At 43.9% G+C, this 25,692-nt stretch overlaps 1 protein-coding gene across 2 annotated transcripts in view; it reads left to right on the top strand.

Annotated features, from left to right (window-relative positions):
- Positions 1-25,692, top strand: part of fndc3ba (fibronectin type III domain containing 3Ba) — a 99,714-nt gene that overhangs the window by 33,651 nt on the left and 40,371 nt on the right. Inside the window, exons 1-6 of one of the 2 annotated variants that reach the window (XM_058614731.1) lie at positions 3,055-3,075; positions 3,452-3,527; positions 20,993-21,069; positions 24,581-24,812; positions 24,953-25,118; positions 25,313-25,443. In XM_058614731.1, coding sequence (XP_058470714.1) covers positions 3,070-3,075; positions 3,452-3,527; positions 20,993-21,069; positions 24,581-24,812; positions 24,953-25,118; positions 25,313-25,443 — 688 coding nt within the window. In that variant the 5' untranslated portion in view covers positions 3,055-3,069. Of the gene's footprint in view, positions 1-3,054; positions 3,076-3,451; positions 3,528-20,992; positions 21,070-24,580; positions 24,813-24,952; positions 25,119-25,312; positions 25,444-25,692 lie in introns of those variants that run through there. The other variant, XM_058614730.1, reaches the window with a different exon arrangement.

Raw genomic sequence — 25,692 nt, 5'->3', positions numbered from 1 at the left:
TGTCACATAAAAGGTTTCGTGCAAATCGGACAACGTACGGCAAAGTTAGAGGGCACTTCCTGTTTAAAATCGCCAACTTCCTGTTCGTCTCCGTAAACGTGTTCAGGGAAGTTCCCTTGTCTTACATATCAAGTTTTGTTCAGATCGGACAATGTAAGACTTTACTTCCTGTTTCGGGCGTTCCACTTCCTGTAGGGAGGTGACCTTTTACGGACATGCTCAGGACAGGTCCCTGGTGTCACATATAAGGTTTTGTGCAGATCGGACAACGTACGGCAAAGTTAGAGGGCACTTCCTGTTTAAAATGGCCGACTTCCTGTTCGGTCAACGGCGTCTCCGTAAACATGTTCAGGGAAGGTCCAGTAACTCACATATCTAGTTTCGTGTCAATCGGACAATGTAAGACTTTACTTCCTGTTTCGGGCGTTCCACTTCCTGTAGGGAGGTGACCTTTTACGGACATGTTGAGGAAGGGTCTGGGGTCCCACATACTAAGTTTCAAGTGGATACAACAATCCCTGTTGGAGCAGCATCAAAAACTATAAATGTAATTCTGTCTGCTGTCACCAGGGGGCGCTGTATTTGAAAATGAATATTTTCATATAGACGTGTTCAGGGCCGGACTGTCATCAATCCTTGCAAGTTTGGTTCAGATCGGACCAGGATTGGCAAAGTTGTAACAGTTTGTTTTTTTAGAATTTTCTACCACCACCAGGAGGCGCTGTTTTCAAAATGTACCGTTTCAGCAACACAGTCGTCTTCAGCAACTAACCATCATCAACTATAGCAAGTTTGGTTGGGATCAGACCTTCCATCGCGAAGTTATAAGAGTTTCATTGTCTGTTATGAAAAATTATTATTATCTCCAATTTTGGCGCCCCCTATCTCGTACGCCATACAATATTTTAAAAAGCTTTTGATAACTTTTGATGCTCAACTCGTCCACATTGATCTCACCAAGTTTGAAGGTGATCGCACAAAAGCTCTAGGAGGAGATAATTGAAATACAAGCTGTCATATTGTCTACTGTCACCAGGGGGCGCTGTTTTCGAAATTTAATATTTTCATATAGACGTCTTTAGGGCCGGACTATCATCAATCCTAGCAAGTTTGGTTCAGATCGGACCAGGATTCACGAAGTTGTAGCAGTTTGATTTTTTGTCCCAAAAATCCGACTTTGCGTCGTTGCCATGGCAACACCGTTAAACAATTTGTCGTCATATTGATCACGCATCATCTACCATGTGTTTTGACTGTTTTCACCAATTTTGAGTGCGGTACGATTATCTGTGTAAAAGTTATTCCCGAAATCGTAAAAAAACTTTTTTTTGGTGTATTTTCTTTCACCACAAGGAGGCGCTGTTTTCAAACTTCACCGTTTTTTCATAGACGTCTTCAGCCATGGCCCATCATCAATGGTAGCAAGTTTGGTTCGGATCGGACCTTCCATCGCAAAGTTATAAGAGTTTTTTTTTTCTGATGCGAAACATCAGAAACATCACGAACTTTGCCGCCCCCTATCTCGTGCGCCGTGCGACATTTGAAAAAACTTTTGATACCGTGAGCTCCTCAACTGGTCCACAGGGACCTCACCAAGTTTGAAGGTGATCGCCTGAAAACTCTAGGAGGAGTTAGTTCAAATACCATTGCTGCGAATTCGCCAAAATCGCCAAAAAATGGCCAATCAACCCAAGATGGCGGATTTCCTGTTGGGTTTGGATCATGGTCATAATGTAATTTTTTCTTCATCCCGACCTTCTACACATGTGTACCGAATTTCGTGAATGTGCGATAATTGTGTTGGTCATGGTGAATTTGGACAGGTGGCGCCGCACTTATTGGCCCCTCCCACATTCAATTTTTGACGCACATTCCCCGAACCTTTTTCAGACGTAAATTTACACCACGATTGATGCGGTCACAAAAATCTGTGAGTTTTGGGGTATGGGAAAGGCCTCAAAAAGGCGATTTACTTTAAGGAATAATAAGAATAATAATAATAATAATAATCCTTCCAGTTTCAATAGGTTTCTTGCAACCTTGTTGCTCGAACCCTAATAATCCTTCCAGTTTCAATAGGTTTCTTGCAACCTTGTTGCTCGAACCCTAATAATCCTTCCAGTTTCAATAGGTTTCTTGCAACCTTGTTGCTCGAACCCTAATAATCCTTCCAGTTTCAATAGGTTTCTTGCAACCTTGTTGCTCGAACCCTAAATATATTGTATACCAAATTTTGCATGTTTATTTATTACAATATATTATTGTTAATTTGCACGATTTACAACGATGGGCGTCCTCACACGTCGGGAACAAAACTACTAAGTGTCTGAGTACCAAAAAAATACGGCCGCCGTGTTTGTTTACACACTGCCCATTAAATGCAAACAAGCACAATTAGATTACGTGAACATTGTGGACAATAACTGCTCTGAGCTGCTGCATGGAAATAAAAAAACAAACAACCCTGGATTAGAAAAAGTAGGTTTAGGTCTAATGTTTTCTGTTACTTCAATTGAACTTGTTGTTGTCGGTTTGTTGTCTGATTGAACTTTATGTTAAACATTGCATGCGTGCGGCAGACCAACAGCAGGCTGGACGACCAAATATCTAATCCAAATAAATCCAAAACACACGATGTGACTGTTTGTATAGAGATTCAACCGTAACACACAGATGTGCACATTGTCACAACACAATTTCTGATATGGGGGGGGGTTTTCTCAGTCCTTAGGAAACATGGGTCGCCCTGTACTATGCTGGGGTTCCCATAGCAACAGCAGCCGCTGCAGTAGACAGAGCAGGAAGTGTGTGTGTGTGTGTGTCTGAGGGAGACGAGCAGGTTAGGGCTGAGATGGGAGAGCAGGCAGACACTCCAGGAGACACGCAGTAGTATGAGGATTTTACAGCGGCGCACCTGTAGAGCGTAGACTCCGGCTACTTGTGCATGCATGTGTGTGTGCATGGATACATGTGCGCGTGTGTGTGTGTGTGTGTGTGTGTGCAATGGAGGGTCACCTGTTTCATGTCTACAGCCACGTGTACACTCTCAACAATCTATATGCGGACAATATGACGGTAAGGTGCTGCGGCCGCGTTCAGCAGGGATCAAAACAGTGTTTGTTTTGGTTTCGTTTTCTGTGTGCCTCGCCTGGCCACGTTTATTTCACTCTGAGACGTGAATTGTGCCTCTTGCCGTACGGCGTCTGTGCGCACCGGTTCTGGTGGCCTTCTCTGCCGCTCCGTGTGGCTTCAGGAGAACTTCTAAACGAGGGTGTGTGAGCAGCAGAGAAAACACCTCCTTCATCCACCCTACTTAGGATGTGATGGTTACTGTGTGTCGTGTTAAGCCTATTGTAAATGCAGCACTGTGTCTTTTCCTGTGTGTAATCGTTGAAGATGGGCTAAACGGAATAACGCTGTGGTCTGTCTCTTTGTGTGTTTGTTGGTCCAGGTGATCCTGGTGCAGGTGAACCCCGGGGAGACGTTTACAATCCGAGCAGAGGATGGTTCTCTGCAGTGCATCCAGGGTCAGTACACTTTTAAATCATTACTTTCTCCTACTAACATGTTGCCTCATCACTTTAACTCGTTTCTTTTATATACTTGACTCAAAATGTACTGTTTTTCCTCAGAAATTACTCCTTTTTTTCCTCCAGGTAGCTACTAAGTTCCAGTAATTTAACTTCATTTTATATGACTTTTATACGACTAATTATGGAGACTTGAGATAGAGAAACCACGCGGGGGGGAATATCATGCCACCATTTTATTATGTTAAATTGTGTATTACCTAATTCCACAATCGACACAATGCACAATGGTGCGTTCATGTGCCTCTGTGGAGAATAATGCTGTAAAGTCTTATTATCAGAACTGAGTGGAAAAGCTGATGCATATTTGAATCCCTCAATAGCATCAATACATTTCTGTAAAACTTTATGATAGTCCTGAGCTGTAGTCTTTTAGAAGAAATGCCAGTTGAAAGCACTTAAAGTCTCGCTTTCTGTCTGCATCTGATATCGGCACATGAAAAGTTTGGAAATGTAAGCCACTAAAAGACTCTGCAAAGACCAAACGGAGCTGCAGCGACACCGGAATTCCCCAAGTCTTTTGCGGAATCACGTCTCACTTTGATGATGTCAGCAGCATAAGCTGTTAGTCAGAAACTTTGAAAGGGCACCTTTGTTTTCTTCTCAATCTCGCTCTCCCCTTCTGTCTGTATCACCCTTCCCCGCTCCTCACTCTTTCTTTGCCCTCTGAGTGAAGGTTTTCTTTGAGGGAGAGAGCAGGGGAGAGTGCAGATTTGGCTCACACACTCGCTCTTCCCCCCCCTTTTCGGAAAAGAAAACTCCACCACCACCACCACCACCACCACCCCATAGTCTAATGTCGTAGCTAATTACAGCCCGCCTCCTCTCCACTCGCCATGTAATTCAATTTTTCCCTGAAATCAGAGGGATCGCCCCAGGCACACCTACTGGCTGAGATAATGCCAGACAGACAAGTTACAAAGATAGGATGGATGGATGGATGTGATGGAGGCGATGTGGAGATACAGATGTCAGAGAAACGCACAGATATGGCACTGTGGCAAATGGAGAGATGGATTAGAGACGTACATACAAAGGACTGGATTATGTGTGTGGATGAGATGAATGCGATAGCGGACAGCGAATTTGCAGTGAGACGTGGAATTAATGCAGCCTGCGTCTGGCGGTCGTCTGTGTATTAGTGTGGGTGCATGCAAGATTTGCCTTTGAAGACACAGTGTGTATCTCTGTGTGTTTTTTCGGTGTCTTTTACGCCAGTTAATTGGGCGGGTGGCTTGAGGTCATGTTTGAATGCACATATTATTAATGTGGAGGGCCACACACACACACACACACACAGACATAAACACACACAGTTGCTCCTTCTCCCTCTGTCTCTCTTCGGAGGAGGTCACCAGGTTTAATGAAAGGTGGAGTGTGGCAGTGTGTTTTTTTTTTTCTTTTTTGAAGGCAAACTGAGTTGCTCTTTAGACAGAGACTCGGTGTGATTACTGAGACCTCAGGGCTCTGTGTTTGCGCCTGCTTCTGGATGTGTGTGTGTGCGTGTGCATGGCGCACTTGTGTATGGGGAGCAGGCAGCGAGATTACAGAGACCTCAGGGCACAACCAGGAACCAGCTTTTATATAAAGTAACCTCTGTTTAGCTGCTGCACTGTGGTGCATGCATGCAGATGTGCACACACACACACACACACACACACACACACACACAGATGCTCTGCCAAGTCCGAACCAGCCTGGAGACGTCGATAGCTTGGAGCCATAAGAGATTCTTTCATAGGAACTTTCAGCCTCCCCGTCTCTTACACTCGCTCCTCTTACTCCCATCTTTTCCTCCCATCTCCCTCTTCTTTCCTTACCTTCTCATTTCTTGTCCGCCTCGGCCTCGAAGCGAAAACCCCGGAGCAGAAAAGAGAGCGCATTGTGTTTGTTGGACGGCTGTGAAGTGCCGCTCATTAGCCACGCCGCTGCTAAATTCCACTGGCTCGACAGTTGTGTTCTTTTTAGTGCAACTCAAAGTCGACGTGGACGTATTTGCGTAGCGGGATTAAAATGTGCGCCCGTGTGAAACAGAGCAGATCAGTTATTTCTCTGATCTGCTCCACCTTATTTGCTCTGTCACATTTTGGTTGTTGAGGTTTTACAGCTAGCTGGCGTTCATCATGTTGCATTGCTGCCTTTTTCTTTTTTTCCCCCCGATGCCACTTCTTATTTGACTGATTCTTGCGGCAGTATGTTACTTCACTAAAACTAAAAAAGTCAAGTAAATTTACATGTTAAATAAAATAAAATAAATTGGTAAGACATAATGGCCAAAGAATCTCCATTATATATCAGCCATAGGTTGTATAATGGTGCTTTTCCACAACACAGTTCCAGCACGACTCGACTTCTTTAACGTAACGTCCGGCACGGCACGGTTAAGTTGCGTTTCCACTAGCATCGTACCTGGTTCTAGGTACTTCTTTTAGACCAGACTGCCAGCCGACTGAAGAAGTACTGAAAAAAAAGTTTGAAAGAACTGATTCTAGTGTTTCAGTTACACTAAAAACAACTGCTTTATAAGTCACTAGTCACTCGTTTGTGTGTTGCATGTAAAACAAAGTCATGGCAGTTTCATGCAGCCGTGCAGTGATGACTCCGCCCACTTTGAGTAGGTTCTGTAGGCTGTACCGAGGTGAGGCGAGGCGAGCCGGGACCATAGGTGGAAAAGATCCAAAAGGGAACAATGCTGAACTGTAGATCAGTGAAAAAGACTTTAAAAAGAAATCCATCGATAATCTCCAAAATTTAGCAAAGGAAATGTCTAATATCTCAATATTTAACAGGAGGAGTCTGATGTATTTAGCGTTCGTGAGCTGAATCACAACAACGTTCAGTGACTGTGTCAGACACTCGAAAACAACTGCTTTACAAGTCACTCGTTTGTGTGTCGCGTATAAAAATGACGTCAGTTGACTCCACCCAGGAGCAGAGACGAGTCGTGCTGGAACTGTGCAGTGGAATAAATATAATAACTGTTTGACATTGGTACTGGCCATAGAGAAATACATTGCGGTTGACCTCTAGTTGTGTGTGGATGAGTCCGTCTTGATCGACAATCCACGCGTGTGTACGTACATGTGTTTGTTACCTCCTTTAACAGACTGACCTCTCGGTGCTCCGAGGATCAGGTTCAACTCGCCCTCCCCACTTCTCATCGTGGCGCTTTAGTGTGCACCCTCCCCTGGCTGCCTCCCCCCCTCCCCCTTTGAAGCCCCCCGACTCCCTTTCTCTCCATCCCCCATGAAGACCATTCCCCTGAGCTTTCCCACACTCACATCAAAGGACAAGACTCTAGAGGGTGTGTTAGAGCACCCTGCTCTGGAATGCCAGTGTGTTAATATGAGTGTGTGTGTGTGTGTGTGTGTGTTTGTGTTTAACAAGGCTGTGTTGATTTACTGAGTTGCTTGCTCTTTGTTGGACTTTTTATGAGGGATGATGAGGCCAGGCGGTGAACAGCAGGAAGCTGTGCCCGGCCACGGAGGAAGTGACGTCACGCGGCTTTGCTTTTCTTCTTAATGTTAGCAGATCAGATGGTTGATAAACGTCTGCCATCGACTCCTTAAATTCTTTTAACGCGTTTGAATTGACCGATGACTTTGCATCACTGTGATTACGCAGTGGTTTTGGGCTATTGAGAAAAAAAAAAGGGTTTCTGAAAGATGAGAAGTTATTACGGGAATCTCACTTGCGCTGTCGCAGGAAGCCAGTGAATAAGCGTCTCTGTCACCAGAGAGGCGAGAGTTGGAAAAACGCCTGTACATAGTTTCCATTTTTTGGCCTGTGTTTGGACATAAATGTGTGTTATACTGCTCAAATTTCAAATTTAACACGTACAATCTGGTGTTGATGTACAACAAATCTTTTTTCCTCAAAATGTTAATACACTATTTTAACATGCACTGAATTGTTATTAACTGTTATTGTGGAGAAATGGGTAAAAGCACTTTACTCACAGGACATTTTCTGGCCCGTTTTATGGTTAAAATAAGCATATTTTGAATAGAGATGTTTAATCCGCAGCTGTGTTTGCCCGTCAAATAAAGCGGCATCTTTGGTTTTGCACGAGTGGTGTCAAGGTAAACACATTAGCTTACGTGCGGCTCCTCTTTGAGATGCTACGAAAGATTTAACGATCAAAATTTGGGGGCATGCGTGTGGGAATAGCGGAACTGTTGGCCCAAATCAAAAAGCTCTGGAAAAACAAACGATTAGAGGCTCATTCTTGGCTTGTGCTCCATTTACCCCCCAGACAATTTCCCGATTTCCATCCAGCAACGTTCTTTACATCCATTTGTTCCTCATTATTAATATAGACTTTGTTATATAGAATCTTGGGTTTTATTGAACTTGTACACACACCAGATGCCCTTTCTCACATCTTAAGGAACCACTTTTTAAAACAAAGAATGCTCTGCTACTGAGTATTTTCCAATTTATATGAATCTAATTGAAACAAAAATGCCAATAATCCTTAAGTTATATGCTGTCATTGATTACAATGCATGCTACGGCTCATTTGTGGCTGCAAGCAACAGTTGGTCGCACTGTGGAGGGGAAACAATGGCTGTGATAAGACTCTACCATTGTGTTTTTGTGGTTTATTTCCAGCGTATGTGTGCAGTCGGTTTCCTCTCCATGCATGTCCCTTTATTTTTAGTGGTTGTAACCTTAGTGTCTTTATTGTGTCCCCAAAATCAATCGGGCCATTTCTTCTTATTCTCTCATTTATTCCACCTTTGCTTGCATCTCCACTACCTGCTCTTTCTCACTTAGGATGCAGACACCGAGTTAGGGTAGCAGGGAGACCGTCAGGGGGTGTGTTTTTTTTTCTCCTTCCACTTTTAAATATTCCTCCTCTTGTTTGTTTATCCGTCACTTTTCTTTGCCTTCGTCTCACTCTCTCTCGGTTTCATCTCACTCTGTGTTCGCCGGACGGACGACGCTAATATTCCTCTCGCTGGTTTCACTGCGTCGCGCTGGAAAAACACACTGAGACTGAGACGAGGAGCGCGCGCTTCCATACACTGAGCCCTTTGATGTAAATGGAAATAGCTGCTTCAGAGAAAATATGGGGGAATGTTTTTTGCGGCCTGTGTTTACACGCGGGCCAGATGGCACTAAACAAGCTGGGGGAGGAGGCACAGATACTGTAACTCAGATTGGTTTAATTCGTGAGTTCTGTGTCTGTGTCAGATGATGGCATTGTTGCCGCTGGTAACCAGCGAGTCTAGGTATGTCATCTGGGTGTGCAACAATGTGACATGAGGCATGTTTTAGAATGAAATGAACTGCAAAGTGCAATGGGGGGGGGGGGAGTTGGTTAAAGTCTGTACTGCAGCTGTTCTGTTAGCCGGAATAATTTACAGTGTGTGAGAATGTGTTGAAACAAACTGTGCAACATACTTGAGGATAATATGTAATTACACCGCCCCCCCCCCCTGCCCCCCCACTCTACATTTCTATCCATTATGCCAAAGAGCATGATGTGATGTGCATGTGTGTCTTTTTCCCACAGCATCATTGCAGTGCTGGGATTTTGTTGTCTTGTGCAGTTCACGTTTACACCAGAGCTGCAACAAATGATTATTTTCATAATCGATTAATCTGTTGATTATTTTCTCGACTAGTCGATTAATCGTTTGGTCCATGAAATGTCAGAAAAAAAATGTTGATCGACGTTTGTCAAACCTGGAAATGATGATGTTCTCAAATGACTTGTTTTGTCCACAAACCAAAATGATTAATTTTTAATGATTTACACTAGACACAAGACCATTTTTTAATGATTTAATGATTTCTTTGTTATCCGGAGCAAAGAAATGAAGGAAATACTCACATTTAAGAAGCTTAAACAATCAGAAATCTTGTTTTAATCACGGAAAAAAAGCTTCAAACCGATTAATCGATTATCAAAATAGTTAATTATAATAATACTTGATTCATCGATTAATTGTTTCAGCTCTAGTTTATACATTTTGCTCGTATTAGACCAGTGTTTCCCAACCCTGTTCTGCATGCCTAATGGCGTACTTCCACCGGCTTGCCTCGGTATTGTTATGTTGCATTTCCACTAGCATAGCACCTGGTACCAGGTGTCAGGCGAGGCGACCCGGGACCATAGTGGAAAAAGGACCAGAAGATGTTGCCCTGCTCCAAAACACCTGATTCAAATGGTCAGCTCATTATCAAGCGCTGCAGAAGCCTGATGACGAGCTGTTCATCTAAATCAGGTGTGTTGGGGCAGGGCAGTGTTCCCCGAGGGCCATGGTTGGCAAACACTGTACTTAGACTGATGTACAGCCACATATAAAGGAAGTTCACCTTTCAATTTTGATAGTTGTGGTTTCCACTGTGGTGTGGTGTGTCACTGGGTGATTGAATCCATTCACTTTTCAAAAAGTTCCCCCGTAAAGATGGCGTCGTTTCAGGGAACCTCCCCGTCCACACTGAACTCGAAACACTGTAAACATTACAGCTATAATAACAGAAACGGAGACGGAATGAACCGAGTCGCAGGAAAGAAAGGGAAATAACGTCAATAACAATGTCAAACCATCTGCAAGCACAAGACGATGAGAGCTGGGAATGTGACGCCATCGTTTTCCTGTCTAAACGGAAACGCGAGGCCGGCGTCTTGAGATTTTCCCACTCCTGGGTTCCCTGAAACGCCTTTCCAACAAAAAAAAATTGTGCATATTTCCGAGTGCACGGAAGTCACTGAACTCCACACGGTACATGGCTTTTTTGTAGTATTTTGTGCTGCAACAGGGGCTCGCGCCGTGCAATAGAGAAAACCTTGTGTGCATTTGGGGATATTAAATTTGTCTCGTGTCCCACTGGATTTTGGAAACTGGTCACTATGGGAACGGGCTCTCACTCCAGGTGGTGGTGTGTGTGTGTGTGTGTGTGTAATGGAATGTGGTCCCTCTGGGCACAGATTGTGTGTATATGAATGTGTGTGTGGTATACCTGGCTTCTTCTATTTCCAGCGTTTCCCACTTAAGTGTTCTTTGTTAGAAACAAAAGGATAGAGAGGGTTGGTTTGGTTTATTTGGCACAAGGTGAGAGCATGACTTAAGAGTGTGTGTGTGTGTGTGTGTGTGTGAGAGAGAGAGAGAGAGAGATAGAGCATTGATTGTTGTTGTATGCCCTGCCCAGTGCTCGCTCATAAACTCATTGCCCTCACACAGTAGGGCATGAGGAGGCAGGAGAAGGAAGGAAGGGGGGAAGCATGGAGTGGAAATAAAATGATGGAATAGGTTAAAGTAAATAAAGGAGGAGAAGCAGCAAGAGAAATAGAGTGAGAGTGAGAGAATCAGACACTACATGTCTGGTCGTGTCTGCTGCCATGCATTCCGGGCGAGGCCACTTCCTCCAAGCGATGACCCCAACCACCCCTGTGCTCCTGACTTGGTTTGGCCTGCCAGCTCTTGAGGAAGGCTGTGCTCGCTGTCGGGACTGGCCCACTGAGTGCAGCGAAAGGGGGGTGGGGTGGGGTGGGGGGATGAAAAGAGAGAGTGGGCAAAAACTCTGGAGAATACTGTGTCTGTCTTCATATGTAAGGCTGTGTGAAAGTGGATAAGTGTGTGAACAGCAGCTGTGTATTGGAGGGCGCTTTCAGAATTTTCCAGAGAAAGAAAGAAAGAGAGAGAAAGAGAGAGAGAGCTTTTCCAGGGATGAAATTCTTGGCTCCGTTGAAGCCCAGGGTACAGCTGGAGCTCCTCTTCCTCCCTCCACCCTCATTCTCCTCCTCCTCCACCTCCCTCTCATTGACTTCCTCCCTTTCTATCGTGTAGTATTTTTCTTTTTTTTTTACTTCAATCTCACTCTAATAACTTTAACTTAACTTTTTTGAGGATTTTTTTGCCTGCTGTTTCTATTTATTTTTTAAATTTATTTTAAAACACTTTTTACAATAAGATTGTGGGACAGTTAGGAGAAATAAAAATGTGTGTGCGTTAAAGTGAAATTCTGCATTGCTGCAGAAATTCTTCAGATGGGACAATATTTTTGTTAAAAGACCGCCACAAAATCACGACTTTGGATGTATTTTTTTGTGTGGAAATGCAAATCATCAGGTGTGAATCACAATTTTATACACACCGGATCAATGTCACTGTTACATCATCATGTTCTGGTGCTTAAACTCAGGAACAGAAGGGGGAAATGTGTCCGTCCATAAAAGTTTTCCTTCTCTCTAATCTGACCGACGAGACACACCAGTGTGTGTGTGTGTGTGTTAATGAACAGGTCACGGCTGAGCAGGAAGTTGAGGAATGGTCAGCGGCACAGATTGAGAAGTCGGTTTGATATTGGTCTGAAAGCGAAGTTAGTGGGGGCATTGATATTTCTTCTTATCGCGCACGCACAGTCTCCACATCTTCACTTCCTGTCTGATCGCTCGACGGCCGTCGTCAGATATACACACACACACACACACACACACACACGCACGCATAAACATGCTTGTATGCCCGTGCATGTGCACACACACATACACATATACACACAAACAGTGGAATTTTGGGGAGTGGGGGGAAAGTCCCTGCTAATCTAGGACTTCCAGTCTTGACTTCTTTCTTTTCCACTGACATTCACACGACTTCTCTTCTCTTCTCTCCTCTTCTCTCCTCTTCTCTCCTCTCCTCTACTCTCTTCTCCTCTCCTCTCCTCTCCTCTCCTCTCCTCGCACACACACTTTCTCTGCTTGCTCCTTGTGGCGGACACAGGACTCGGTGCTGTTCAGACTGACTGTGACTCATACACCAGGAATGCCCCACATTAGCATGTGGAGATAGATGGGGGAGGACAGGAGAGGAAGAGGGGTGAGAAAGAAAGAGAGAGGGGGCGGGGGTGGGGGGGGGGGGTGCAGCAGTTGGGTACAAATGTAGCAAGTTGTGCACAGATTGGGAGAAGAAAATGAGTATAAGGACTGAAAACATCGCTGTTCCTTTTGTGGGTCAAGGTTGGGGAGTTTGTTTTGTCTTTAGGGTTCAAGGGAGTGAGGAGAAAAATGAAGGGAGCAAGGGAGGGAGAGCAGGAAATGATTATTAGACTCTGGGTTTGTTTACACACACGACAGCTGTTGCACTTGGTTGCTCTCCTCTCCTCTCCTTTTCTCACTCACTCTCTCCCTTGTAGCCATGTAGAGTTGATTAGGGAATGGATACAGTGAGTCATCAGCGTCTGGGGTTGTGTATGTTCGCTTGTGCACGTGCATGCTTGCACATGTATGTCAGGCAAGCCTTTGCCCATGGCAACACACACACACGCGTGTGTGAATGGAAAACATGATAAGTGAAGTATGCCGATGCTCCATGCGTCGTGTGTTGCATGGTTACCAATTCCACAACAATTATATCTGTGAGCCCCAAGAATAGACTCATGTGATAATAATGGCAGAGCCTGTGTGTGTGTGTGTGTGTGTGTGTGGCCACCATGACCAAGGTGACCACGATTTCTGACCGTAAATGTCAGTTGGTCCCACAAGTGTCAGCCTGACAACTTTAAAAAAAAGTGTCTGCATGTTTGCTCAGGTGATGATGATCTGGGGTTACTCGGCTGTTTTCTCTGGACATCTCTGTCCATTCACGTGTGTGTTATGTTAAGATCCTGAGAACAAAGCCCGACTGGGCTCCGGGTCCCTCCAGACGTTACGTTGCTCTCCTTTTGGAGCAAACCCAGCAGCAGCAGAAGTAGGTCGGCTGACGGCGCCCCTCCTCTGGGTGGAGGAGCAGCGGCGGCGGCGGCGAGAGAGGTCTGGGCTGGGTGGAGGTGTGGGCTGGCACCCAGGCTACATGCGGAACATTAAACAGATCTGGGCTTGTATGCTTAAGGGCCGTTTACACAGCGATCGGGACGAGATTACATGTAGATGGTAACATCTTATTCCAAGAAGTTTAACCCTTTCAATTACGTTAAGAGTTTTCAGGAGCTGTTGTACCGGAGGGATTTAGAAGAATAGAAACGGATAATTGGCGTATTCATCAAAAGATAAATGGGTGGTTTACTAATGTAATGATGAGAAGTTTTTTCCGCACACTGGGTGTATCGCGTATGGGAACATAACTCATCGTTTGGGAAGATTAAAAATAAATAAATAAAAAATAAGGCGATGAGTGTTTGATTTATTATAACATGGTTGTTTTTTTACTTCCCTGTGGATACTGACAGTTAAACACTGCTGCCGTCTTGGCCAGTTTTCCATTACACAGAAAAACAAACAAACCCAAAATGTTCGTCTTGTTCAATGAGATGAGTGGAGAAACGGAATAGTATACATTTTTGACTCAAAGTGAGCAAATCTCAAAGGCTGCAAATTTTGGGGTGGTGCACAATCACAAACCATGAACAAAAACACCCTGTTTAACACAAAATAAGACTATGATTGTTAATATTTTGTAAAAAGTTTGACTTGAAAACATCTGTGACAACTCAAATGACTATACATGTCAGAAAACATTCCACTTCAGCTGATAAAATGTGCATTTTTATTGGCTTTATGTCCGGACATGTAAAACTAGTGAGAGGATATGATGGGCACTGCAGGCTTTTTGTGGCAGTTCAACTTAAAGAGAGGATGGAGAAGCCGGAGAAGCAGAGGGAAGTAATAATTGGATCTGATCCATTAGCTGCTGTTATCGCTGAGCAGAACACCGCAGAACCACCTGGAGACTCAAGTGCACACATCTGCCATCAGACCCCATGCAGGATCTGGCTCTGAGGGGCAGCTTTGCACAAGCAGGGGTGGAAATGTTCCTCTGCTGTTGAATGTCGCGAGCTTCGTCGCTTCATTCTTTTCTGTGTCTCGAGCGCTTTAATGCACTGGCATCACATGTTGATGAAGTCACCGCGGTGTCGATGGCGGTGTCGTCATTCTGGCACAACTTTCTCCTTGTTCTCGTATGAAACTCTGATGCAACGTTGCCTTTGGAGGATGGAAGTGTAGGCGGGGGGGGCCCCCGCGCTCGTTCTGAGGAATGTGCTTACACATACCTGCGCGCACACACACACACAAATCAATAACTTTTTACACTCCAAGGCAGCCCACTCAAGTTACAAACTGCAGAAGAACGGGAGTGTTTCTTTATGCACATGTATAGACGTGATGATGATGATGATGATGATGTGACTGTCCACAACATCATCTCTTTGTGTGTGTGTGTGTGTGTGTGTGTGTCACTCTGTTGCCGCGGGTCAGGCAGCTCAGGAAGTCCTGACTTCCTCCACCATCACTGAAACTCACCCTGCCCACAGCAAACATGTCCGCCAGACTTGACTCACCGGAGATGGACCGACCGGTTCAATCTCTGTGTGTGTGTGTGTGTGTGTTTGTACATGTACCGTCACATGTTTCACAACAATCTGGGATGTGTATGTGCGACACCCTGTGCTCTTTGAGAGTCGTCTCCCACATTTCCTCTCTCTCTTTTTTCCCTTACATTTCCCATCATGCTTCACATTCTGTCTCTCTTTATTTTTCCTCTTCATCTCCAAAGCTTCTAATAGCTCAATTTACTAAGGGATCAGTGGAGATTTGTGGTGTTTTTACATTTTAGGTAGATCTGACAATAGCCCGTGTTCTCCACAGTGTGGGTTTTGTGTAGTGTATCTGTGTGTGTGTGTATTGGCAGTAGAGGAAGCTGCCGTGGGAGTGTCTTGCTCCAAGCGCCGAGGACAGATAACATTACCCCGCTGATGCTTACATAACTTCCAGGCAATGCCACGTCACAACTGACCCAGACACACACACACACAGATGTGCACACACACACATAGTCACTGAGATTAGACGGCTGCCTCTGTGGGGTTTAGATTGTGCGTTTGTGTTGTACTTTTAACTTGTTTTTGTCTGTATTTTTTGGGGAAATCCAAAAATGAGTCTTGTTTTGTATTCAGGTCAGCTTACACACACACACACACACACACACAGACAGGCTCACACAGCTATTCTTCTGAAGACACTGCATTATCTCTTACTGTGTTACCATAACCAGTTGATGCCAAACCCTTAACCTTAACCTTAACCTAAACATAATTCAAACCTTTAGTTTTCAAACCTCTCTCTCTGTGATGACTACCAGTCCTGACAAGGTTATTGTTTATGCCAGAAAAAGGTCCTAAAAAGGTAACACATATAAGAACACACACACACACTTTCCCAAGGGGTTCTGTGTTTCCTTTCAATGTGGCGACCACATGGGCTGGAACCAGGGGGGGAGAAAAAAAGTGACAGTGGTGCACTTCTTTCCTGGAACCTGAATCCTGCTCGAGTCTAAGAGCCTCAACGCCACCTGATCCACATAAAGACCTTCATTACACGCTCTCATTGTCTGTACAGTTGACTTATAAGTGTGATTTGTGACTGTGCGTTCATATAGTGTGTGTGTGTGTGTATGATGGGCATCATTATGGTTGTAAGTAATTGGGCGTGTGTGAGGCCGGGCCTCTCTCTGTGTTTGTGTGTGCGTTCGGGGGCCTAGTTGCAGCTGTCTCTGACAGCTGTATCATGGGAAACATCTGATGAAATGTTGCGTCACCTCCTCTCTGTGTGTGTGTGTGTGTGTGTGTGAATGTATGTACACGCAGCTGGACAGTCGCCACAGTAAAGCTCGGCATAGTAGATTTTCTGCTACTTCTCCATTTGTGTGTGGTTGCATGTGCGGCAGGATGTTTATCATGCACGTGTGTGTGTGTATATCTTGTGTAAATGGTTGACTTACCGAGGTGAGAAATAACGTGTGTGTGTTTATAATCACATTGCCAGCGAATGGGGCTGAGCAATTCAATATTTTTAAATTGATAAGGCAATATAAACCAACGCAATTCGCAAAATTATAAGGCTGCAATTTAAGTGTAAGTCTTTTTAAACCTCCCGGTCAACTGTCGATTGGCTGTAAGTCTGACTGAATTTCCACTAAATTAGATTTGGGAAAATCAGTTTCTAGTCGGAACAAATTAAGTTAAGTTAATTCAGTGCGTTTACAGTAAACAAAATAAGGCCGTAATCCGACTAAGAGTATACATGCGGAGGAGACAAATTGATTTATTGGCCTTGTATGTCTCACTCCTCCTCCGTAGGTGGCGCTGTATCTATGGAATTAGATGTGTTTCAAACAACACTTTCACCAAGCAAATAAAATATTGATTTAATCATTGAAAAATATTGTATTTTATTGTTTGGAAATACACTTGTTCTTTGCGCTCCAAGTCCGAGACTTCCGGTCCATTGAGCTGTCACTCCAAAACTCAGTGGCCAATCAGCAGGCAGCTTCCTAACCACCGCCCATAGTCAGAATCGCGTTAGTCGTGACACAAAGTCCGACTCCAGTCCGACTAAGCGTATACATCAGGGGTCTCAGGGAAATGATATTGCAACTACTAAAATTGTGGATATATTTTACGGATTTTATAAAAAAAAAACATTTATGAACCAAAATGAATTTATATATCACAAAAACTGACTAAGTAAATAATAACTAGTTAAAACAACTAGTAAAATAACTAGTATGTTAGTTCGACTAACACTAGCTTGATTTTAGTCGGACTAACTTATTTGAACCTGACATTTAGAAAACCAAATTGTTGCCTTAGTCCGACTAAAAAGCGATCGTTTTATGGTCCCATTCAACACCTGTGTCTCTCTCCCTCTCTCTCTCTCGCACCCCCACGCCCCAGTGTGAGTGTGGTGATTTATCTTGTCTTTGTTCACACACACACACACACACACAACACGCAGCATCGTTCTGTCATCATTCCTGTGGTTTGTGCGGTTGCTGTAGCAGTGACTCTTAAGCACATGTTTCTGACCTCCCCTCAAATGATGCACATCTGATCCCAGATTCATCCCCGTCGCCCTCGCAGTCGCAGATGTGGATTAACGCACTGTAACTTTAGCGCGTTGCACTTTAACAGATGACAGACAGTGAGATGAGACGCATGAAATGATAAAACTTCATTCTTTTACAATGAATCTAAGAAGTGACGCGCAGCAGGCGAGCTCTGACCTTTGACATTATATTGTTGTTGAGGCTTTCACTGCTACCGGGCTTTTCTTCTTGGCTCTCTTTTCAGACACCCTGAATCAGTGTTGCCGTGTTAGGTACTTTTCCCCTTAATTATGGTTAATTAATTTTCACTTTTAACAAGTAGGCACGTGTGTCGATGCCTCTTTGGTCACACACAAGCGTATTTATTAAAATAGTTTTGATGAAGCACAAACGTTTGTGACACATTTTGAAGAAATCCTGTGTGCAACTTATAAAATTGGCTTTATATTTTACACGAGGGTTAACAAATTAACTAGTATTTCAATCAGTTTACAATAATTTGCACAGCCAAGTTTGTAAAAAATGGAAGAGCATAATTATATCGTCATGATCATCTTTTCATTCATGCCTGGTCAAACAAGTATTCACTGTGCTTTATGAGATGTGTTCACACTGGTCGGTGAGAAGAAGAAAATGTTGATTATCTCATTTGAAGTATTTAACTCTTTAACACCGAGCACACTTTTAATTTACCGCAACTATGCGACAGTTTGTGCACGTGCATGTTTGTGCGGCTATTGCGGTTATTTCAATAGTGTCTTTGTCACCAGAGAAAAGAGACTTGGAGAAACGCCTCGTGCATAAGTTTCCATTTTTGTTGGCCTGTTTTTGCACATTGAGACAAACAAATATCAAATTTAACACGCAAAATCTGGTGTTTGTGTATTTTGCCATGCAGAAAATTGTAAATAACTGCCAGATATTGAAAGATATTCTGGGAAAATGGCGAAAAGGACATTTTCGTGCCCTTTTATGGTTAAAAAAAAGACGGATATTTTGAGGCTTAGGTGTTAAAGGGTTAAGTTATCGGCGACTGTAGTTGGTTATCAGGTCGTGTGGTTAAATAAGCTATTAAGCCCGATGCCCCCCCAGGATGCTTCTGGGGGGGGGCAGATTACACGGCGCGATGCTCTTCAGTGACTCAGGTAAGTAGGAGTCATTCCAAATGCAGGATATGAGCTCATCATTGACCCCATAAGTGACCTCCCCGACATTCGGAAGCGGAACAAGTGACGGATGGAAGACGGGGAGAGGGTGGCGGCGGAGGAGGCGATGAGTGCACGCCGCGAGCCCCTGTTGCCTGGGATTCCAGCTGGATTAGGCAGAGGAAGTTGTAACTCTATTTGTGGTGCTTAAAGGGCAAAGACCGGGGGAGTGATGTTACTACAGTGTGGATCAAGGAGCACATTTACTTAAAATGTGCACATGCACACACACACACACACACACACACTCAAATACACTACACGGACTACTGCTTGATTATCCTGAGCCTTCCTAAATTGCAGTCAGCCTAATGCTGTATGACTTACAGCTGTGTGTGTGTGTGTGTGTGTGTGTGTGTGTGTGTGTGTGTGTGTATATATGAAGGGTTTTGGACAAAGAGTGTCTTGTATTTTGGGGAGGGGTTGGGGGTAGTTGGGCCTGTTGGGTCCAGTCCTGGGGGCCAGGGATGGGAGTGTTCTCTCTCTCTCTCTCTCTCTCTCTGTATGTGTGTGTGTGTGTGTGTAGGAATGCTGCTGTTTGCTGAGTGAAGAGCACAGACTGTCCAAACACATGTCTGTTTAGAGAGAGTGTGTGTGTGTGTGTGTGCGTGTGTTTGAGAGTGGCTTTACTGATATACAGAGAGAGAGAGTGTGTGTGAGACTATGTGAGCAAGAGGAAAAATTGTGCCTTATGCAGCGATGGAAAGAGGTTTAGATGAGCTGTGTGTGTGTGTGTATACGCCCCCCCCCCCCCCCCCCCCCCCCCATGCTATGACCTTCTACTCAATAAGGACTTTCATATCCCTCCTGGTCGCCATGGCAGGAGAGCAGACACGGGTCTGAAAGACGTCTGTCTCTCCCCATACCTGTGACTGACTCACTCACACACACACAGAGACACACACACTCGACTTTGCTCCGGTCGGGTTTGTGTGTGCACAGTAATGTGTACGTACTGTACTCTCTCGAACCTGTTTGTTTGTGGCCGGTGAGAGGTCAGGAAAAGGGGGCTGATTCGGGGAGGCTGGTTTCAGAGGGATGAAGCGAGTAATTGAAATCAAAGGTGGGAGTGAAGGATGTGAGTAACGGGAGAGAGGGAGTTTTCTAGTGGGGGAGGAATTCCTGAAAAAAAGATGGAACGCAAAGGTGTAGAGAGGGATGGAGGGAAGACGAAGGTCGGTTAAGTTACATAAGTCACCCATACCAGAAGAGAGGAATGTGAGGTAAAATGGTGGAATGAGCCTTTACAGGAGGAAACGTTGCACTGGTGTCTTCAGAGACAGAAAAAAACTAAGTGTTTCTTCATGCTTGCATGTGTTTTTGTAGGCAGTAAGGGCCTCCGTATGTGATTTATTCAGAGGCCGAGTCTGCCTCCAGCTGTCCCAATGGGGTCCCAATGACTTTAGCAGCCGCAGACCTACATCACACACACACACACACAGAGGAGGACGAGAGGGAAGGAGAGATGTGGTGGTCGGGGGAGGAGGAGTTATGATAGTGGAAAAGTCAACATCATTATCAGCCTGCTAATTCTATCAGATACTCGTGCTCCTCCTTTAAGGCCGAGGTTTTCTTTCTTTCTTTCTTTCTTTCTTTCTTTCAGTCGTGAAAGAACAGACCTGTGCTCTCATGCGTCGCACATCCATAGCACAATACATACAACCTTTCAGTCTGCCTCCCACATACAAGAAGAAAAGAGCGGCTGACATTTTAGATTTATGTTTGTGTGCTTTTTTTTTTTTTTGAAGCTACGCAACTGGGTTTTGAAGAGCACAAAGATCTCTAATGCGATTTTTAAAATTTCATCTTCATTTAACCAAGGAGTCTCTTGACATTGGAATCTAAAGAAGCCACTCTAATTTCTTTCTTCTTTTTCCACACATCACATTTGTACATACACAACTAACAAAACAGTGTTTAAAATTGGGATTAACTCAGTTTCTATACTCTGTGTGTTTGTATATATACATATATATACATATATATGTATTGTAAAGTTACACAACATAGCGATACTGTAGATGAAGTTCACTGAAGCAGAAGACTGGGTCGAAACATTAATTTTAGCTAATTTAATGTGTTAATGAATTGACACCAGCTGTGCTTGTTAATACAGTTGCATTTGTGTCTTTATTCGGCTGAATTATGTCGTCTGCTCGTGCCTCTTTTTATGTAGGTTTGTATGTAATTGTTTTTATCAGATTTTTCTGTTGTTGATCAAGTAAAATCTCTGGAGTAAACACAAATGGAATAAGTGGCAACAAAAACACATCGAGCTTTTGTCTTGAATGTTTTTCTGTTGATTGACAAATGTAAATTTATAAAAAAATAAACGTCCTTTCCCCTCTGTCCCACCTTCCAGGTCCTGCTGAGGTTCCCATGATGTCCCCAAATGGGTCAATCCCTCCCATCCACGTTCCTCCAGGATACATCTCACAGGTTAGTTTGTGTGTGTGTGTGTGTGTGTGTGAATATTTTTTTCCTCCCGTCTGATCGTCTCAGACGTTTCTCATCATCGTCATCATGTGTTTCTGTTGTGTGGGAGAGTTTTGGGCAAAGGAAGAGACAAACATGAGAGGGGAGACGCGAGTGCGCAACTGCGTTTAATTAACCCGCGGTTTCTTTGCTTTTTTTAAAAGAAAAAAAAGTGTCTTAAGCCATCATGTGCTCTCGTGTTTACTCGTAATTGACATTTGTTTTTCACACTCAACACTCAAGTAGAAAAAAGGTTTTTTTTCTCTTGCCATGATTTAACAAGTTAGTGTGTCTGTTCATTGTTGCCTGTTGAGCATGTGTGTTCTATTTTTTTTTTTTTTTTTTTTTTTAAGCATACCAATGCTTGTTTCTGGAAAATTCTTGAAATGCAGTCAGGGAAAATTATATATTTACAGCCAAAATAAAATGTTTCATTGAAAGCACGAAGCAAATCCGAAGCACATGGCCGAACGGACCTGTAGACGGAAACTACGACGTCTATTCTTGGCGGCAGAACTACCAGGAGTGGGTCGAGTGTTCGTCAGTAAACAAGGTTTTTAGCATTTGATCTATCAGGCACCGATCTGAGCTGCGACAAAAAGACACAGATCCAAGGATCCAAGGATGCCTCCTCCTCCTTCCCCACTGCAGCACCAAGCAGGAATGTGCTGAATTTTAGGGAGCATTTGTTTCTGTGTGTGTGTGTGTGTGTGTGTGTGTGTGTGTGTCTCCTTACAGCCATAGAAAGACGTGTGCAAACCTGCTGAAAAAGTTTGGGGAAAATGTGTAATCGTAATTTTCCTTCGAATAATCGATTACTAAACGAACCGTCAACTATTTTGACCATCATTGAATCGGTTTAAGAGTTTTTCTCATTATTAAAACCAGAATTCTGATCGTTTTAGCTTCGTAAATGTGATTTTTTTCTGGTTTCTTTGCTGCATAACAACAAAGAAATCATTAAAACTGAATCATGTCGGTTTGTGGACATAAACAAAGACATTCGAGAACATCGTCATTTCCAGGTTTGACAAACACTGATCGATATTTTTCTACATTCTCTGACATTTTATGCACCAAGCGAATACTCAATTGATCGAGAAAATACCCGACAGATTAACCGATTCTGAATGTAATCGTTAGCTGCAGCTCTAATTGTGATTGACTAAAGATGAATTTTTGTCTATTAGAGCTGCAACTAGCGTTTTTTTTCATACAATGAAAAAACCCTCAAACCGATTAATCATTTATCAAAATAGTTGACAATTCATTTAGTAATCGATTAATAATCGCGTAATTGTTTCAGCTCTGAGTGTCCTCACTGCTGCACATGAATGTGTGTGTGGAAACATTTCCCGGTGCAAATCATCATTACAGACAGACAGACAGACGACTTTATTAAATTCTATTGTGCTTGTATTGTTTTTCTGTCAAGACTCGACATAATGAATTGGTGAAAGGTCAAGTTTGGCATGTTTAGTGGTGTTGCTGGGGGTCAAAGGTCAGTAAATAAGTGAGCACTTAAATCAAATGGACTGCCTCCGCCAGTGTGGTCGAGGCTGCTTGTGGTGGGATTGTGTTCCCAGTGCCAGTGGAAGTCAGGTCATTGGCTCACTGTGGGTGTGTGTTTGCTTGTGTGGGTGTGAGTAGAGACTGGGCCAAGTGTGAGCAGGAAACACTGTCATTCGTACGTAAACAAGCCCTGATGGGAAAGATGGGCACAGGGTGGGTAGATTTTTGGGGGCTGAGGGTTGGAAGAGGGGGACGGATGGATGGATGGATGTAGAAAGAGCACTGCGTTGGTGGAAAATAGTGCAATCTGTTTGTGTCCTTGATGGTTTATGCTGATGTCAATGTGTGGGTGCACATCTGTGTGTGTGTGTTTGTGGGTCCTGTCCAGTTTTTACTATTTGTTGGGGGTTCATAGGTCGGGTCCACGAGTACTCATGCTGGGAATTTGCCCTTGTTTTTCTGTAAACAAACACACTGTTTTTCTCTTTCACTGCAGAGGCGGAGATGAGGTGCAGATAGGGGGGGACCTCCTCTTCTTCCTCCTCCCCGCTTAGTTTTTTCTCACTCGGATTAGTTTTGTAACTCTCTTCCTCCCCTCCTGACCCTCTTTAACGCTCTCCCTTTTTTTCCTCTCGGTGTGTCATATTCTGGCACCAACTGTGTTGCCTCTCAGTGTGTGTGTGTGTGTGGGGGGGGAGAGGAGGAGGTTTTGGGGGTTGTGGTGTTATTTGGTGTGTGAGTGTGTTTTGTTGTTGTTAGGGACCAGCAGATGACTTCCCCTCACTGCAGGGAGTGTGTGTTTGCTTACTGCTTGGAATGCAGGCCTGTGAAAGTGTCTGAATAGTTGTTGTTCTGTGTGTCTGCATGTGTGTGTGTGTGTGTGTGTGCGCGTGTTTGCGCGCCAAAGGAATTTGAAAGTGAATTCATGCTAATTCGACGCAGGTCCTTGAAACTTGTTGTTATGGAAATCTGCAGACCGTTTGATGACAACACTGCAGAGCTTGTTTTCACCGCTGTCACGGACAAAGCATCCTGTTTGCACAACGTTCTCACTCGCTGAATAAAAACGTGTGTGGCCTTTCTGGTTGATTATTGAACATCAGACAGACAGAACACCTGCTCTTAACACAACTGTTACAACAACAACCGTTACAATATTGCAGGATGAGTTTGAGAGGTATAGTTTACAGCATTGTTTCCCAAATGTGGGGACTAGGGTTCATAATTGAACCAATATAGTACCAGTATCTGGAAGTCGGTACCAGTACCTTATTTTGGTACTTTTAAAAATGTCTACACTTCTCAGTTTCAGTTTTTTATTAAGAAGATTTAAGAACAGTAAATAAATAAACACAAATAAATGTTAGTTAGAAATAAATATAGAACATTTAGGACCAGGTCAACAACAACAAGACATCTCTCTTCCACAACAAAAAGATACTGCACAACGCACAACTTTTTGAAAATAAAATAAACAACTCCAGACGGAAAAATAACGACCAGTTCTTTAAGAATACCAACATGTCAAAAGCTCACGTTATTTCCAACTACTTATTCACTTAGCTAGTTAGCTGATAATTCCCTAAACGTGTCGATGAGGTGGATTCGTCGTCAATGTTTCTAGCTTAACTGGCTTCTAGGGTGTTGCTACTAGCAGTGCTAGTAGTAGCAGTGCTAGTAGTAGGTAGTAGCAGTGCTAGTAGTAGCAGTGCTAGTAGTTGAAGTGCTAGCATAGCTGATGCAGCAGTCGTCACTTTCCATGAGTCAAAAATGGTACAGCTCTTCAGCTTTTAAATAACCTCTCCCCTGACCCATCTGTGGGTCCCAACCCAGTGTTTGGACATCACAAGTTTACAGGAATAGTTTGAAATATGCTTAATCACTTTCTTTCTTTACTCACTTGTTGTGTATTATGAGGTTTGACATAGGATTGATTTTGTCTTTTGTCTCTCTTCACCCACAGGTATTGGAGGATACCACGGGCGTCCGCCGGGTGGTGGTGACCCCCCAGTCTCCGGAGTGCTACCCCCCCTCCTACTCTCCAGCCCTCTCCCCCACACACCACCTGCCCCCCTATCTGACTCACCCACACTTCATTCCCAACTCTCACTCTTTCTACCCGCCTGTCAGCCCAGGAGAGCTGCCCCCCCACCAATACTACCAGCACCACCTCCCCCCCATGTACGGCGATCCAGGTACTGATGTGACGACTGGATTTTTACCGTCCCCCCAAAAAAAGATTTTCTTTTTCTTTTTTATATGAAATTTGAAAATTGTAATTATTAATCCAATCGTTGCAATCATGTCCCCATTCTCTTGTCCTCTTCTCCCGCAGATATAATCCCAGTTTATGGGATGTCCAACTTCATAGGCAGAGAGGAGACTTACAGTAAGCCACAGCCCAAAAAGATAAGGGAACAGAACCGGCAGAACCGACTTAATTCCCCTCCCTCCACTCTCCACTATAAGAGCAGCCTGGGGACGGCACACAACGGATACAGGTAAATAAATGCCTACAATAAATGAGCTACAGGTGTAAAAATCTAACATTCTTGGCAGTAGATTGTTTGTTATGCTTTATTTGTTTGAGTAGTTGGATGAGAACTACGTACTGGGTCTCAGATATATTTGCATATATCTTTTTCTTGTCCCCTTATTAATAAATAATGATGTTGAAATGTCATTTGTGATGCAGCACCAAATCACACACCCCACTGCTGGGGTCAGTGGGGTCAGGGGGAGGCGTCGGCAGTCCGGGAGGGAAGAAGCCCGAGAGACGACTCCGCAGCAGTCCAAGGAGCAGTGAACCAGAGACACAAACACAAGGTAGGACTCAAATAAATCCAGGGGAGACTGACGCACACTTTTAATGATAATACTAAAAAAACCTTTGATGAACTGCGAAGGTTGACTGCAGGGCTTTGTGTTTTCCTTTCCTTGAAAGCATCTCATCGATTTGGTTGTTTTTAATTTTTAATACGGGGCACCTTCAGTCAATAAATCGCACGCAACGCTTGCACAACGGGGGCACACGCCGGCACGGGAGATGTGAAACGCATACAGACTAAATCAGAA

The sequence above is a fragment of the Solea solea genome, chromosome 18 (assembly GCF_958295425.1).
Source record: "Solea solea chromosome 18, fSolSol10.1, whole genome shotgun sequence".
NCBI lineage: Eukaryota > Metazoa > Chordata > Actinopteri > Pleuronectiformes > Soleidae > Solea > Solea solea.
Note: the sequence above shows the minus strand (reverse complement) of the source record. Positions and strands in the feature narration are given on the sequence as shown.